Below are 19032 nucleotides of genomic sequence, written 5' to 3' on the forward strand. Positions count from 1 at the left end.
GGTCGTTGCCCGGAAGCAACGCGCTGTATGGCTCGAGTACAGTGTCAAAAGAGCAAGGGCCGCTGCATCGCCGCTCGGATGTAGTGAAAAGTAAGCAAGGGTTCCCACATTTTCGTGAACGGGTGTGGGTAAAGAAGCTAGTTCATGACAGGAGGATTCGCTTTGGTACATGGAATATAGGCACACTTACTGGAAAATCTATGGAAATAGTGGATGTTATGGTGAGGAGGAAGATCAATTTTATGTGCCTACAAGAAACTAAGTGGACAGGTGAAAAAGCGAAAGAATTAGACAACTCGGGATTTAAGCTGTGGTATACGGAAAAAATCAGATCAAGAAATGGGGTAGGGATTATTGTGGACAAGGAGTGGAAGAAGGATGTCGTGGATGTAAGAAGAGTAGGAGATCGTATCATAGTCTTAAAATTGGTAGTGGGACAGGACACCTTTAATGTTATTAGTGGGTACGCACCTCAGGTTGGGTTAGCAGAACACTTTAAGGTAAAATTTTGGGAGGATCTAGAAGGGGTACTTCAGGATATACCCCAAGGAGAGAAAGTTTTCCTAGGAGGGGATCTCAATGGACATGTAGGTAGCGTGGCTAGAGGTTTTGAGGGGGTGCATGGGGGTTTTGGCCTAGGGGAGATGAATGGGGAGGGTAAATCCATCTTAGAGTTTTCGGAGGCTTTGGATCTTTCTATAGCCAATACATGGTTTAAGAAAAGAGAGGAACATCTTATCACTTACAAAAGTGGAAGGACATGTTCTCAGATAGATTTCTTCCTTATCAGGAAGTCTGATAGGAAGTATTGCTTGAACTGTAAAGTTATCCCGGGAGAGAGCTTGACTACCCAACATAGAGTTTTGGTTATGGATGTAAGAATTAGAGATAGGGCAAAGAGAAGAAGTCCTATGGTAGCACCAAGGATCAAATGGTGGCACTTGAAGGGTGAGAAACAAGGAATCTTCCAACAAAAGATATGGGAGGGATGGTGTGGACAATCACAAGGAAGTGCAAATGATATGTGGAACAAGATGTCCCAAGAGATTATTAAAGTGGCTAAAGAGACGTTGGGTGAATCTAGAGGTTTTGGACCTAGGGGTAAAGAATCGTGGTGGTGGAATGAAAATGTTCAGAGCAAAGTTAGAGTAAAAAATGAGTGTTTCAAGGAGTGGTCTAGGTGTAGAAATTCTGAAACTTGGGATAAGTATAAGATAGCTAGAAATGAAACCAAAAAGGCGGTGAGTGAGGCAAGAGCCCAAGCTTTTGACGGACTATACCAAGCTCTAGGAACCAGGGACGGAGAAAGATCTATATATAGGCTTGCTAAGGGTAGAGAGAGGAAGACTAGAGATTTGGATCAAGTAAAGTGTGTTAAGGATGAAGAAGGCAAAGTCTTAGTGCATGAAAAAGATATCAAGGAAAGGTGGAAGGCGTATTTCCACAACTTATTTAATGATGGATATGGATATGACTCTAGCAGTCTAGACACAAGAGAAGAGGACCGGAACTATAAGTACTATCGTCGGATTCAGAAACAGGAAGTAAAGGAAGCGTTGAAAAGAATGAGTAATGGTAAGGCGGTGGGGCCAGACAACATACCTATTGAAGTGTGGAAAACTCTTGGAGATAGAGGTCTTGAGTGGCTCACCGAACTCTTTAACGAAATTATGAGGTCAAAACGCATGCCAGAGGAATGGAGGAGAAGCACGTTAGTGCCAATCTATAAGAACAAGGGGGATATACAAAATTATGCAAATTATAGGGGAATCAAGCTCATGAGTCATACCATGAAATTATGGGAAAGAGTGATCGAACGGAGATTAAGAAAGGAGACTCAAGTTACTGAGAATCAATTTGGTTTCATGCCGGGAAGGTCGACCATGGAAGCGATTTATTTATTACGGCGGGTGATGGAGCAATATCGCATGGCCCAACAAGACTTGCACTTGATTTTTATTGACATGGAGAAAGCGTATGATAGAGTGCCTAGAGAGATTTTGTGGAAAGCTCTAGAGAAGAAAGGGGTTAGGGTTGCATATATTCGAGCTATCCAAGATATGTATGATAGGGTATCGACTAGTGTTAGGACACAGGGTGGAGAGTCAGACGATTTTCCCATCACAATTGGTTTGCATCAAGGGTCAACCCTTAGCCCCTACCTTTTTACCTTAATTCTGGATGTCCTCACGGAACAAATCCAAGAGATAGCGCCGAGATGCATGCTTTTTGCAGATGACATAGTCCTCCTTGGAGAGTCGAGGGAGGAGTTGAATGAGAGGTTGGAAACTTGGAGACGAGCTCTAGAAACACATGGCTTTCGCTTAAGCAGAAGCAAATCGGAGTATATGGAATGTAAGTTCAACAAAAGAAGGAGGGTTTCTAACTCAGAGGTGAAAATAGGAGACCATATTATCCCTCAAGTCACACGGTTTAAATATCTTGGGTCTGTAATACAGGATGATGGGGAAATTGAAGGGGATGTGAATCATTGCATTCAAGCAGGATGGATGAAATGGAGAAAAGCATCGGGGGTGTTATGTGATGCAAAGGTACCGATCAAGCTAAAGGGAAAGTTTTATCGGACTGCGGTAAGACCGACGATTTTGTACGGAACAGAATGTTGGGCGGTCAAGAGCCAACATGAGAATAAAGTAGGTGTAGCGGAGATGAGGATGTTGCGGTGGATGTGTGGTAAGACTCGACAGGATAAAATTAGAAACGAAGCTATTAGAGAGAGGGTTGGAGTAGCGCCTATTGTAGAGAAGATGGTGGAAAATAGACTTAGGTGGTTTGGGCATGTAGAGAGAAGACCGGTAGACTCTGTAGTGAGGAGAGTAGACCAGATGGAGAGAAGACAAACAATTCGAGGCAGAGGAAGACCCAAAAAGACTATAAGAGAGGTTATCAAAAAGGATCTCGAACTTAATGATTTGGATAGAAGTATGGTACTTGATAGAACATTATGGCGGAAGTTGATCCATGTAGCCGACCCCACCTAGTGGGATAAGGCGTTGTTGTTGTTGTTGTTGTTGGGTCCCTGAAACTTCAAAAGTTTTGCGGGAGATCCTTATCATTAGTCTCTGTCCAAAATGTGATGACGTGTCCGTTAATTGGACATCTCAGCGATACATATACGAAGTCAGGTCAGAAGTATCAATGACATGACATGCCAACTTGATTTTTTTATTTTTATATTTAATTTAATTTAATAAACTATGTTGTTGGGTTGCGAAAGATACGAGGTATTTGGGTTTTGCGAAAGTAGAGATTTTGTTGGGTTTTGGAGATGAAGATTGAGGTGGGGTTAGGAGGGGTGTGGAATGAGGAAGAGAAAGCGACAATGGTGAAGGTTTTGGGTCGAAGGGCGTACGATTACTTGGAGGCAAATTCAATTTCGAACGAGAATATGTTAATGGCGTTTGGGAGCGGCGAGAATCTATAGAACAAGCCGTCGGATCTCGTGGAGCGCTCGAATGCGTCAAACTTCAGTAGGAACTACGCTATCTTCTGGCAAATTTTGCAGTCAAAGTATGGAGATTGGGTTTTGGGGTGGAGGGATGGGTGTTGTAGGAAGCCAAGAGAGGGAGAAGAGGTTGGAGAAGTGAGAATTGATGATGATGAGAAAGTGCAAGGGAAGAGGAAGAAGGTGTTGCAGAAGCTGCACATGACTTTTGGGGGTTCTGATGAGGAAATTTATGCTTTTGGGTTGGACCGTGTTACCGATATAGAAATGTTCTTTCTTGCTTGGGTTAATTAAGTTTTTCATACCTAGATTATAGGTCATTTTCAAATTACTACCTAACATTCATTTTTTTCAACCAAGTACCTGAAATTTTTTTGTTTCATTTTACTACCTACCGTTATTCTTCTTCTATTAAGTATTGACTTAGTAGACTGAGTGTCACATCATCACACCTTGTCACGAGCACCTTATTTCAACATCATCACGTTCAATGACATGACAATGTTGTGTCAGTGATTGGACATGATGACATGACAATCATTTTGTCACGTCTTCACTTAATGGAATGAGACTAACGGTAGGTACTAAGTTGAAGCAATAAATTTTCAGGTAGGTATTTGACAAAAAATGAATTTTTAGGTAGTAATTTGAAAACGATGTATTTTTCAAGTATGAAAAACTTATTTAAACCATATATAATTGATGTTTTTGCAGTTTATGATCAATGTAAGGATGTAACATGTTATGTCTTTCCTCATTTTTCCTTCACTATTCTTTGGACTCAAAATATATATCTCATCATTTGATCTTGTTGGTTTTCTTTTAGCTTTGTCCGGATATTAAATGTACGCATCTTAACTCTTTAATTTCACCTTTAATACTCTCTTACTAATCTAGTTCAACTGATTAAACATGATAAATTAATAGGTGAATTATTGTAAATTTTAAATAGTTTTTTTTTATTCCTACCGATAAAAAATATCTTATTAATTTAATGCATTTCTTATTATAGGATAAAGTTTCTTAAGTCTATATAAAAGTAAATTACATATATGTTCATCAAGTTATTTTATTTAATTTTTAGTTTTTTTAACAAGTTCACAAATATTTGATCAAATAAAAGTGTTTGAGGAATATTTTTTTTATTGACGAATAAGTTTTGCTTTTAAACATAACTTAAATTTACGATTATCATTTTTTTATTTTAAATAAAATAATAAAATTTATCATTTATCATTTTATTTGAAATTAAATTATTTAGTTTGATAAAACTCCTCTTTATCATTTGTTAACTAAAAAATTGTTTTTCAAATTGGATTAATTAAGTTTTTCATACCTGGAAAATAGACCGTTTTCAGATTACTACCTAAAAATTCATTTTTTTGTTAAATAACTACCTGAAATTTTTTTATATTTCAACTGATTATCTGTCGTTAGTCCTCTTCTGTTAAGTGATGATATGAAAGATGAAGTGTCACGTCATCACGTTCAATCACTGACACGTGATTGCCACATCATTGAAGGTGATGACATGATAATGAGATGTTTGTAAAAAGAAGTGATGATGTCACACTTTGTCTACCACATCATCACTTAATGAAAGGTAACTAACGACAAATAGTAAAATAAAATTGAAATTTTTTTAGGTATTTGATTGAAAAAAGTGAATGTTAGATAATAATTTGAAAATAACTTATATTCCAGGTATGAAAAACTTAATTAAGTCTTCTTGCTTCCATGTACTTTTCTTTCCCCCAGGGGCTTGGGGGTCCAGGTAAGTGTTTTGCTTTTGGAAAGCATTTGTGAATTTTGAATACGCTCAAAGTTGGTTTTGATTACTATGTGAGGTCTTTCTTGGTCAAATTTATTGGGATTCAGACAGTTGTTTTGGTACCTATCGATTTGGGGGTGATGGAGATGGTGCCATGGTGGTGTGGGGTGGTGTGCGGTGGTGGGGATAGAAGGAGATTGGGGAGAGAGGTAAAAGAAAAGGGCAAATGGGGGAAAGATAAGCAGAGGTAGAGAAAAAAGAAAATAAAAAAATTGAGACCGTCTAATGAAAATTAAAATAAATATGACGATCAAAAATCAAATTGAATAGTTTATCAATAAAATAGTTTATTAAATTAAATATAAAAATAAAAAAATCTAGGTGACATGTCATGTCATTAATATCTCGTGATTTTGTATGCATATGAGTGACGTGTCCACTTAACGGACACATCATCATGTTTTAGACAAAAACTAACGACAAAGGTCTTCTTCAAAACTTTTGAATTTTTAGGGACTCAATGAAAAATAAAAGTTTTTCTAGGATCAGTTGCGAGTTTTAAGTATGTTGGAGGGTTCACCAACATATTTAAGCCAATTTTAAGTATAATAATATAAATTTTTAAGAGGAATTTTCTTTATTACCACATCATATTAATGAATTAGATAACGTGATAAAATAGTCAAATTTTAATGTTTGATGTAGATAACAATGTATATGATGTATTAATCAATTCCTCAAAAAAAAAAATGTAGTAATAAACAATACATCTTTAAAATATTTTACTTCTTAATATAATGTTGTAATTGATATTCAATACTTTAGAAATTATTTATATAATTTCATACTTCTTTTTGTTATTGTATAATTTAATTATATATCAGAAATATATTATTCGTCATTTTATTAATCATTGTATGCAAGTAGTATGATAGTCACAACGAATTTGGAGAGAAGAAATGAAAAAATAAATAAAAAATAACATAAGATAAATCCAAATAAGTTGGTTATAAACTCTTCCAAAGGCACCATATACATACAACTAATTTATAATTTTAGCTACACCTTTTATTTTTATTTTTATTTTTATTTTATTGTTACTAATTATCTTCAAATTGCTTTTAACATATCCTTTTTCAATTTAGAAATATAAAGAAAAATAACTATTTTTTTTATTTTTAAATAATACTACTAAAAAGTATTCAAATATTAAAAAATTTAAGCAATACAAATTTAGTTTATTGTTAAAAAAGAATGAAATATTATAGAAAAGTTAAAACAACTACGATAATATTTTATAATATAAAATTTAAAAAGTATAGTCCTAATTTTTAAGATAATAAATTATTAAAAATACATTCAAATATTGAAAGTGATATATATAATATTAAATATATCCAGGGACGGATCTATTTTGAAAGCGATAGGAATAATTGCCTCCATTAAGTATATGTTTTTATGAATACTTTTTTTTGCCCTCATAAAAATATAAGTGCTGCCACCGTTAGAAAATTATTTTAAAAAGATGAATGTAAAAAAGATAAAAGAAAAAATAAATTAATTTTAATTTTATTCACTTTATATTTTATTCTTTATTATTTTCAATTTTCGTAATACTCTTTTAGTAGAGTTTATATTATTTTTCACCTGATAACCACTAAAAAAAATTTCTATATTCGTGACGTGACTGAATGTATTTATCAGTTTGTTTATTAACTAATTTAATTGTAATAATTCATGGTCATAACATTTTGAAATTTTGTAACGCTCATCAGTTTTGAAAGCCAAATTGAATGGCTGTTAATGGATGATAATGGCCAATAATGAATTGTAACAGCCAATAATGAGTGGTAATGGCTGGTAAATGCATTCTTGATGGTAGAATGCCTATATAAGCACATGAATTTGGTCCCTGAGCTCATCCCTTCGAATTCAGTCTTATACACCATCTAGAGAGTGGAAGAGAGAGAGCTTGGAAGAACCAAAACAAGAAACTCTCCATAGCAATGGCTGGAGGTATGTTTTGATCTGTAATTTCCGCATTTTATTAATAACCTGTGTTTCTTTGTAGTTTGTAATATCACAGGTTAAAAGAGATTTGTTCTAACATTTGGTATCAGAGCAAGAATTGCCTCTGCCTTGTCCATTTTCGTTTTTCGGTATTTTCCGATTTGATTTTGTTTATGGTATGAAGGGCCTTGTTTCTTAAAAAATAAAATTAGAAATATGTATTTCGTTTGATTTCCTTAATTTTGGCTTTTGAATCGTGAAAAATGGTGTCCGAATGAATGAAAAACGAACGGGTCTGCGTATGGGTCGGGTTTGACCCGCTAAAGGTTGAAGATGATGAACAGTGTTTTAAAAAAAAAAAAAGACAAAAACTCCTACGTTTTGTGCTAGCTGAATGTCAAACCCTTGACTCCGAGAACACTAATATATGTGTAGACCACTAAACCAATAAGGCTTTTTTGATATGTTGTCGTTTTTAATACGTTATATACACATTGTGCTTTACAGTTTTTTGAATTTTGATTTAATTTATGCATGAATATATTCTAGAACATTTTATTCTATGCATATATATATGAAATCAAATGCATAATATTATATTTCAATTATAAAATTATATGAGAATCTTATTCATAATTATATTGTATCTTGATTTTGAAATGCAAAATACTATTTATTCTCATATAATAAATTTTTATGTCTAAGTGATCTTTATGATTTTGATTAATTATGGATTAGCCACAACATCTATATTTGATTAAAATTATATATTAAGTTGGTTAAAGATCATATAAGGAATTAGACATAATATTGTAATTAATTATACTTATATAATGAATTTTATCTCACAAGAATTTTTATTATATCTGTATAATTAATTGGGATAAAATGACGTATTATTTTTCATGATTTACCCACAGGCATCATGATGTATGTATAATTTGTCGATTTTATCATAAAGTAAAAATTTACGATAGAAATTAAATTATTTTCATATTGTACCCGTAAAGCATGAATATTAAGCAAATAATTTGATTATTCTATCATAAGGTTTAATTGTTTCTTATTGAATTAAAAATTTAGCCCATAGGCAATTTTTATGTCACAAGATTCAATTTTATGGTATGTTTACATTGGTAAAAGATACAATTAAGATTAGTATGCCTCAAATTTTGACATAAGCCTTTGAATTTTGCAGCTTCTCAAACTATTAGTTTTTCTGATATTCAATGTGATGTTCCCGAACTCAAAGGAGATAACTATAAGATATGGAAGGAGAGAATTCTTTTACAATTGGGGTGGATGGACATAGATTATGCTATAAGGAAAGACGAACCACCTACAATCACAAATGAAAGTAGCCCAGCTGACGTTGCGCTATATGAGCGGTGGGAACGATCCAACCGGCTCAGCGTGATGTTCATTAAGACTAAAATCTCGGCTGGGATACGTGGTTCTGTTGACCAGCATGAAAAGGTCCGAGACTTGCTTAAGGCCATTGATGACCAGTTCATCACTTCAGATAAGACTTTAGCAAGCACCTTGATCATGAAGTTTTCTTCTCTTCGGCTCACCAGTGTGAAAGGTGTGCGTGAGTACATCATGAAAATGCGAGATATTTCAGCTCAACTTAAGAAACTAGAGGTTGATATGTCTGAGTCCTTCCTAGTGCATTTCATTTTGAACACCCTTCCGCATGAATATGGGCCATTTAAGATTTCCTACAACACACATAAAGATAAATGGTCTATCAATGAATTAATGACCATGTGTGTTCAGGAAGAAGAAAGGCTTGTAATGGAGATGGGTGAGAGTGCACTGCTGACTACTGCTTATGGGAAGAACAAAGCAATTAAGTCTCAAGCTTATCAGAAGGGGAATGGTAAAATACCACCTCAAGCTGATATTAAGAAGGTGGCAAAGTGTTTCTTTTGCAAGAAGAAGGGACACATGAAAAAGAATTGCCCCGGGTTCCAGAAATGGCTTGAGAAGAAAGGTAAATCAATCTCATTAGTATGTTATGAATCTAATATGGTTAGTGTTAATATTAACACCTGGTGGATTGATTCTGGATCTACTATTCATATTGCAAATTCTTTACAGGGTATGCAAAACCTAAGGAAACCAGTGGGAAGTGAGCAAAGCATTTTATCAGGCAATAAGCTAGGCTCACATGTGGAGGCCATTGGAACTTGCATTTTGACTTTAAGTAGTGGCTTTATTTTAAAATTAGAAAGGACTTTTTATGTACCAAGTTTTTCCCGAAACTTGATTTCTATTTCAAGGCTTGTACCGTTTGGATATTCCTTTAATTTCAAAGACACATCATTTGAGTTATTTTATAATTCTAAATGTGTTGGGAATGGTATATTGTCTGATGGTCTTTATCTTCTTGGTTTACAAAATAATGCCACTTATAGTTCTATGCATGTTCAAACTGGTATTAAAAGGTGTAATATTAATGAGAATTCCTCTATGTTATGGCACCGGAGATTAGGACATATCTCCATTGAGAGGATTAAAAGGTTAGTGAAAGATGGGGTACTCAATACTCTAGATTTTGCTGACTTTAAGACTTGTATGGACTGCATTAAGGGTAAGCAGACCAACATGTCTAAGAAAGGTGCTAATAGGAGTTCAAGCATATTAGAAATAATTCATACTGATATTTGTTGTCCAGATATGGATGCACATGGTCAGAAATATTTTATCACCTTTATAGATGATTATTCACGATATATGAATGTTTATTTGCTTCATAACAAATACGAAGCATTGGATGCCTTCAAAGTCTTTAAGGCTGAAGTTGAGAACCAATGTGGCAAGCAAATAAAAATAGTGAGATCAGATAGAGGTGGAGAATACTATGGCAGGTATACTGAGAATGGACAAGCACCTGGTCCCTTTGCAAAGTTCCTTCAAGAACATGGGATTGTTGCCCAATACACTATGCCTGGTTCTCCGAATCAGAATGGTGTGGCAGAAAGAAGGAACCGAACATTATTGGACATGGTGCGGAGTATGCTTAGCAACTCCAATCTTCCTAAATCCTTGTGGGCTGAAGCACTAAAGACGGCAGCGTATATATTAAATCGTGTTCCAACCAAGGCTGTCCCAAAGACACCTTTTGAGTTATTTAAAGGTTGGAAACCGAGTTTGAAACATATGCGCGTTTGGGGTTGTCCGTCTGAGGTGAGAATATATAACCCACAAGAGAAGAAACTTGACCCGAGGACCATTAGTGGGTATTTCATTGGATATGCCGAAAGGTCTAAAGGTTATAGGTTTTATTGTCCACATCATATTACTAGGATTGTGGAATCAAGAAATGCCAAATTTATTGAAAATGATTTGATCAGTGGGAGTGATCAATTGAGGGACTTAGGTTCTGAAATTGATTATATAGAATCTCAACCTTCCACGTCAAATGAAAGATTGGTTGTAATTCATACCCCTCAAGTTCAAAGGGATGATGAACAACACATGATTGGCATTCCACAAACTGTTGTTGATAATCCAGTAGATCAAGTTGATCATCAAATTCATGAAAATGATGAACAACCAGTTGAACAACATGATCCCCAAGAAAATGTTGATGCAACATTAAGGAGGTCTACTAGAGTAAGAAAATCAGCTATTCCTAGTGATTATATTGTATATTTGCAAGAATCTGACTATAATATTGGAGCTGAAAATGATCCTGAAACTTTTGATCAAGCCATGAGTAGTAAAGAGTCAAATTTATGGTATGATGCCATGAAGGATGAGATGAGTTCCATGCAGAGTAACAAAGTTTGGAACCTTGTAGAGTTGCCTAATGGGGCGAAGGCCATTGGATGTAAATGGGTCTTTAAGACCAAAAAGGATTCATTAGGCAACATTGAGAGATACAAGGCAAGACTTGTTGCTAAGGGATTTACTCAAAAGGAAGGAATAGATTACAAAGAGACTTTTTCTCCAGTATCTAAGAAAGATTCTCTTCGTATAATCTTGGCATTAGTTGCTCATTTTGACCTTGAGTTGCAACAAATGGATGTGAAAACAGCTTTTCTTAATGGTGATTTAGAGGAGGAGGTTTATATGAAACAACCTGAAGGTTTCTCCTCTAATAGTGGTGAGCATTTGGTTTGCAAGCTTAATAAATCTATATATGGTTTAAAACAAGCTTCCCGTCAGTGGTACCTTAAGTTTCATGGGATAATTTCTTCATTTGGTTTTGATGAAAACCCCATGGATCAATGCATATACCACAAGGTTAGTGGGAGTAAAATATGCTTTCTTGTTTTATATGTAGATGATATTTTACTTGCAGCCAATGATCGGGGTTTGCTACATGAGGTGAAACAATTTCTCTCTAAGAATTTTGACATGAAGGATATGGGTGATGCATCTTATGTCATCGGCATTAAGATTCATAGAGATAGATCTCGAGGTATTTTGGGTCTATCACAGGAAACCTATATTAACAAAATTCTAGAGAGATTTCGGATGAAAGATTGTTCACCAAGTGTTGCTCCCATTGTGAAGGGTGATAGGTTTAATTTGAACCAATGTCCAAAGAATGACTTTGAGAGGGAACAAATGAAAAACATTCCTTATGCTTCAGTTGTTGGAAGCCTCATGTATGCTCAAGTATGCACAAGGCCTGACATTGCTTTTGCAGTTGGAATGTTAGGAAGATATCAGAGTAATCCAGGTATTGACCACTGGAGAGCTGCTAAGAAAGTGTTGAGGTACCTTCAAGGGACCAAAGATTACATGCTTATGTATAGACAGACAGACAATCTAGATGTGATTGGTTATTCAGACTCAGACTTTGCTGGTTGTGTTGACTCTCGTAGATCAACATCTGGGTACATTTTCATGATGGCTGGTGGAGCTATTTCATGGAGGAGTGTTAAGCAGTCTTTGACTGCTACTTCTACCATGGAAGCTGAGTTTGTCTCTTGTTTTGAGGCTACATCACATGGTGTATGGCTTAAAAGTTTCATTTCTGGGCTGAAGATAATTGATACTATTTCAAGGCCTTTAAGAATTTTTTGCGATAACTCAGCTGCTGTCTTTATGGCTAAGAATAACAAAAGTGGAAGTCGAAGTAAGCACATCGACATTAAGTACTTAGCCATTAGAGAAAGAGTAAAAGACAAGAAAGTGGTCATTGAGCATATAAGCACTGAGTTGATGATCGCTGATCCTTTAACTAAAGGCATGCCACCATTTAAATTTAAGGATCATGTAGAAAGAATGGGACTTGGTTCCAATTTATGATTGTATACATATATGTAAAAATTGAAACTTTTATATTATGATATTTTCTCATATTTTGGTGCACATTGATTTATTTGAGAAAAATTATGTTTTGGACCAAGAATAAACATTGGGTTTATTCATGAAGTTTTATTACCACTTTAAGTATACTGCTTGGGAAATTGAGTATATTGTAATACATAGATGATATTACTCGTTATAAGAGGAACTATCACTATGATTCATATATTCATTTCTTAAGAAGATTGAGCATTAAGTCAAAATGTTTGGACCAAGTGGGAGAATGTAATAATTCATGGTCATAACATTTTGAAATTTTGTAACGCTCATCAGTTTTGAAAGCCAAATTGAATGGCTGTTAATGGATGATAATGGCCAATAATGAATTGTAACAGCCAATAATGAGTGGTAATGGCTGGTAAATGCATTCTTGATGGTAGAATGCCTATATAAGCACATGAATTTGGTCCATGAGCTCATCCCTTCGAATTCAGTCTTATACACCATCTAGAGAGTGGAAGAGAGAGAGCTTGGAAGAACCAAAACAAGAAACTCTTCATAGCAATGGCTGAAGGTATGTTTTGATCTGTAATTTCCGCATTTTATTAATAACCTGTGTTTCTTTGTAGTTTGTAATATCACAGGTTAAAAGAGATTTGTTCTAACATTAATTACATATTTTTAATTCAATAATTTAATTTATAAGATTTTAATTTTTCAATTTCTATTTTTTAGCTTATAAATTACAATTTTTCAGCTAATTTATAAATTATTTTTGCCAAACACGAGACGTATAAAGTGACTTTTTTTAATTGAGACAACAAATTTAACTAGATAAGAAATTAATGAAAGATTTTTATTACGTAGTTTGAATTACATTATGCTTTTTGTATTAATTTTTTGATAGAAGAATTACTACATATTATTAAATTGAAAATAGTATATATTCTTAAAAGATAAATTTCGCTTTCAACTTTTTTTTTTTGTTGAATTTTAGTCTTTATTCTTTGAAGAAAACTGGCTTTTACCGATTCTACATAAAAGCCGTTATCTCGCGATGGTTTTTTTTTTTTTTTTTGTTACATGATTCTTTTGATTTGATACGATGTAAGTCCTTCAAACTTTCTCCGGAAAGCAACGGATTTTGTGGTACATGCCACACACAACTTACACTTATTTCGCTTCACACTTGTTTACTCAGCCATCACTGTATTATTATATATAGCTATGCATGTTTGCACATTGCCATTGCACCTTGATCTTCTGTTACTCACATTCACTGTCTTCTATTGCCCTCTTTTCTTTGTGTTAGCTAAACCAGAGGAGAGATCATGGGCCAAAAGATCAAGATTGGCATCAATGGTACTCTAATAATGCCATTTTCTTTTTCTTTTCTTCAACATTTTTGGATTTGTGTGGCATACTTGTTCAATGTGAATTGTTTAACCATTTATAAAGTGAATGTCTATTTTATCAATTGACAATGTAAAAAAATCAAAGAAAAGTTTGTTGATGTTTCTTTTACCTTGGTAATAATTAATGACATGTGATGTGTGTGTGTGCACTTGCTTGTGATGATGAAGGATTTGGAAGGATTGGCCGTTTGGTGGCCAGGGTGGCAATGCAGAACGATGACGTGGAGCTTGTTGCTGTTAATGATCCTTTCATCACAACTGATTACATGGTACATTAATATTTTCGGTGTAGTTCATATGGGTTTGGTGGTGATGATGTTTAATTGTGCATTTTAGTAGTTGAACATGCATGGATCTTGCTAATATGATGCTTAATTGCATTATGTTTGTTGGAAAATCCCACGTTACCAGTCTCAATTACTGTTTTTTCTCCCTCTATCCATAAGAATCGAATTGTGGTAGTAGGGGTTTACAACAACTCACATCTGCACAACAAACTAAGTTAGATCTCCTTGGTTTATTGGGGTGTGGATTAATATCTATATCTATTGCACAATTTCACTTAATTCCATTTAATTTCAAGATGAAATCTAACATGATATCAGAATCTATAATTCATAATTGTGTATTGCTTTAGAAAGTTTCACATCGCCTCCCTCCATGCCAATTGGTTCTAAAAATGAAATCTAACCATGTTAATTCCTTTGGTCAAATAAAAAAGCACATGTATGTGATCACAGACTAGAGATAATATCTTATTTTGTTTGATAAAGGTGTTGGAAAAAAGAGTATGAATGAATATACAAGAATACCAGTCTGTCCAAATATGTATTAGTATTTTGTTGGGTTTAAAAATTGGATTCAAGAAAGATTCGTTTGTTTCAAATTTGACCAGTGTTTGCACCATGTGTTCATTCCAATAAGCAAACATTAATGAGGTTTATCCATTAGTAATTTGGAATTGTTTCCTGCAGACTTACATGTTCAAGTATGATACTGTTCATGGGCAATTCAAAAACTGTGAGATTAAGGTTAAGGACAGTAAAACCCTTCTCTTTGGTAGTAGCTCAGTTACTGTTTTTGGAATCAGGTATAGTTTAATTTTATATGTTAAGTAGATTGGATATGGATACTGGATACAATTTGGCTCACACAATGAAGTAATTTGTTAGGCTAAAATTGTTTTCTTATTTTATTAGGAATCCAGAGGAAATTCCATGGGGTGAGGCTGGAGCTGATTACGTTGTTGAATCCACTGGAGTTTTCACTGATCAAGACAAGGCAGCTGCCCACTTGAAGGTTTGTCATTAAGCTTTCTTCACATCATATGATGTTGTGAATCAATTATAAATGTGATTACCACTATCCATATTTTGTGTCTAGTGAAAAAGTGAAGGGCAAAATTTTTTGTGAATAATAGTTTGGTAAGCTTTTTTTAGAGTGCGTTTAGTTTCATGTTAAGTAATCTAAAATCACATTGAAATATCAACTAATGTTATTTTTTAGTAAATCTTCACATGCTAGGTTTCTTGTCAAAGAATTGATTTTGAGTTGAAGCAACTTTTTAAGTAGCTTTTACATTGGATAAAATATCTTATAATAAGTTTTACTACTGACTTTGCTTTTGGTGGGACTTCAATTTTTATACACTTTGTCTTCACATTTTATACCAAGGTTATTTTAATCTTCACATTTTATACTGTCTTAAAAGTTAAAACACTTCCCATATTTGGTCTCTTCTCCTAATTTTCGGTCATGTACATTGATATTAGGGTGGTGCAAAGAAGGTTATTATTTCTGCCCCAAGCAAGGATGCCCCAATGTTTGTTGTTGGTGTCAATGAGAAGGAATATAAGTCTGATATCACTGTCGTTTCTAATGCTAGCTGCACAACTAACTGTCTTGCTCCACTTGCAAAGGTAGTTTTTTCCTATAGTTGGTTAAAGTTGAAAAGAATAATTCTCATTATACAGAGAAAAACAAAATCTCAATTAAGTGACCTTGTTGAAATATATTCAGGTTATACATGACAAATTTGGTATTCTTGAAGGCCTCATGAGCACTGTTCACTCTATGACTGGTATGTGTGCAATGTTTTGCATTTCTTTTGGCTTCACATTTGTTTTTTTTTTTTTTTTTATCAGCAAAAACAATTTTATTGAAGGGGTAGAAGGGTTATGCCAAACCCTTTTGGATTCACATGATTCACTATTTAACTGACTTGTCTTTCTATGTTACACAGCCACTCAAAAGACTGTTGATGGACCATCAATGAAAGACTGGAGAGGTGGAAGAGCTGCTTCTTGTAACATCATTCCTAGTAGCACTGGAGCTGCTAAGGTATCTAGCATATGTGAATACATGCACTTCCCTTTCTCACATTGTTCATGTGATTTGAAGTTTTAGTTGCTTTAAGGGATAGTTGAACTTGGAATAAATAGGTAGATATAACAAGCAAACATGTGAATGCAAGTCATGTTATCTGACCATTGTATTTGTAATATTTACTACACTATGTTTCTCTTAATTTCCCAATTTTTATTGTCTTTAGATGTATATTATTTTGTATCCACTCAAGTTCTTCTTGGAAATAACTAACTGTGTGCCTATTTTGGAACTGTTCAGGCTGTTGGTAAGGTGCTGCCATCCCTTAATAATAAGTTGACAGGAATGTCTTTCAGAGTTCCAACTGTAGATGTTTCAGTGGTTGATCTCACTGTCAGACTTGAGAAGGGAGCCAGTTATGATGAGATTAAAGCTGCTATCAAGTGAGTATAAACTGTTTTTTCTTGCTACGGGACATTGATGTTCTGTTTACTTTTTCACATGTAATTACTACTATAATGAAGTCCTCATCTCATGTCCTCAATTTTTTTTTTCACAGGGAGGCATCGGAGGGAAGTATGAAAGGAATCCTTGGTTACACAGAGGATGATGTTGTGTCTACTGATTTTGTGGGTGACAACAGGTGATGATGCATGTAGTTACTAAATTAGTATGCCACCATCATGCATTGTACACCTTAGATGGCCAATTGTTTGGTTTTAGCTTAGGTAGAGCAATGTAGCAATTAGGATTGACAATTAGGTGTGCCTCAGTCTATTGGCTAGATTATGTCACTAATGTTTGGATTGGAGCTTATGTTAATATTGCTATTGCATGTCATTTTCCATCAACAAGGCTTTTAGTGTGATGTAGCTTACCATGTAATCCATCATATGCTGGCAGGTCAAGCATTTTTGATGCAAAGGCTGGAATTTCATTGAACAACAACTTTGTGAAACTTGTCTCTTGGTATGACAATGAGTGGGGCTACAGGTAAAACAAACTTCTATGCCTTTTTATTTTATTTTCACTAAGTGATTAGTCTTTTTCTTTTTTGTCAGTCTATAGGCAACAAGAAGCAAAAACACACTCACTAAGACATGTCCAAACTACTTAAAGTGTTGATGGAAAAAAAATTGCAGCTACTAGCCTACTAGATACTATTCCCTATAGAACTATCTGATTTTGTTACACTTACAGAACTATTTCTCATCTTTGCATGCAACTAAGCACCCTTTTTATGTTTGAGTTAAGTTATGCATTATTTAATCTTGTGCCAAAAGATAAAAAATAACACACACATCCTTGGAGTAGAACTCTAGGCTATGTCATCAAGTTCTCACAGTGGAAATGATTTCTACTTTCACTTTCATTGTTGCTTTCTTCTTTGCAGCACACGTGTGGTTGACTTGATTCGACACATGGCCTCAGTCTAATGAGCTACAAGGAATTTTGCCCAAATCCCATGCCTTTCAGCATTCAGCTTATTTGCTCTATGATTATAAAGTAGTATTTGGAATAATGTAGTAAAAATACAAGAAGTGATGTCTGTCCCTCACTGGGACATCCTTTACTTCTGGCAAACTTGGTTATTAGATTTCTTCTTGTCAAGGATAGTTTTAACTAGTAATTGGTAGGTTATCGTTTTCTTTATTGGCATCAAATTTTGAGAGATTTTACTCGGTGATATCTATATTAATAATAATACATCAATATTTCTTTTCGCAGTTGTGATGCATTTTCTTTTTTGTTGTATTTGGTTGAGTATTTCAAATATTGCAAACCTTGTGTTGAGGTTTAGATGTTCTAAAACCTATAAATCGCCTTGTGTTTTGAGCGTACAGACTAGTCAGGAAGAGATAGTATAGTGCAAACCTGCCAATATGTCTCCCAATGAGCATTTAACAAGTACAACTCAAATAGGTTTACATTTGTATAATGAAAATAACACACTTTTTCAAAACAAATGATACAATAATAACAATTAGACTGAGAAATCTTAAAAACAAAAAAAAACCATTATCCTGACTTTCTAATAGTAGATAGATAGTACTCTCTGTACATAAAATCATTCTAGTTTCATTGCTTGATCAAGATATTTCTCCATAACCTCCCAATCACTATAGGTTAGGTTTGCAATTGGATGTTGTTGTGGTTGAGTGTTATACATATTGGCATACAACTCAACAAAAACAAGGTTAGGATATTCTGCAGTTATAAAGAACTTTGATTGTACATCCTCATCGTCTTTGAGTTTCCACACCCTATTACAATCCCCGACGGTTGATATTGGATATCGATGATAGACATCGGTCACTACTTTGTCGTCAAGAGGATTATTGGTATTTTTCGGATGGTTTGCTTCAAGGCCTCAAGTGTCATGTCATGATGAAGCCAAACTGACCTACTGACCTTGTGTCTTTCCTGGCAAATGATGTTGAACCATACTTATTAGTAATCATTTGCCCATTGCAATAAACAAAACAAACACTAAGGGTGAACTCATGGTTTAGAGGAGTTTGATGTTTAGGCTATGTTTGTTTTACCGTTTCATTCCGTGGGCACGCATTCTAAAGTATCGTTTTGTGAGAAACAACAAATTGTTACTTCTCCTTGAACGTCAGTTTAGGGGGTTGAATGAAAAAATAAACAGTACTTAATAATCGTGGTTTGGGTTTATGAACGTTCACTGATTTGATGTTGTGTGCAGGGTAATATATCTACACTAGTTATATTTCTAGGAATCAGAAAATGATTAAACTGTTTTTGTGTTTGTG

General features: G+C 34.4%; 1 protein-coding gene and 1 pseudogene across 1 annotated transcript; both read left to right on the top strand.

Moving 5' to 3' along the window:
* The first annotated feature begins 3289 nt into the window (after window positions 1-3289).
* LOC114398682 lies at window positions 3290-5488 on the top strand (annotated as a pseudogene).
* An 8296-nt stretch (window positions 5489-13784) lies between these two features.
* On the top strand, window positions 13785-17906 carry LOC114397956 (glyceraldehyde-3-phosphate dehydrogenase, cytosolic-like). Its single transcript, XM_028360044.1, has 11 exons — window positions 13785-13877; window positions 14099-14199; window positions 14905-15020; window positions 15130-15229; window positions 15703-15849; window positions 15950-16010; window positions 16173-16270; window positions 16556-16698; window positions 16815-16898; window positions 17159-17248; window positions 17649-17906. The coding sequence occupies exons 1-11, from the start codon at window positions 13847-13849 to the stop codon at window positions 17689-17691; spliced, it is 1014 nt and encodes a 337-aa protein (XP_028215845.1). The 5' UTR covers window positions 13785-13846; the 3' UTR covers window positions 17692-17906.
* Window positions 17907-19032: the final 1126 nt, after the last annotated feature.

The sequence above is a fragment of the Glycine soja genome, chromosome 19, assembly GCF_004193775.1.
Source record: "Glycine soja cultivar W05 chromosome 19, ASM419377v2, whole genome shotgun sequence".
Classification (NCBI taxonomy): Eukaryota; Viridiplantae; Streptophyta; class Magnoliopsida; order Fabales; family Fabaceae; genus Glycine; species Glycine soja.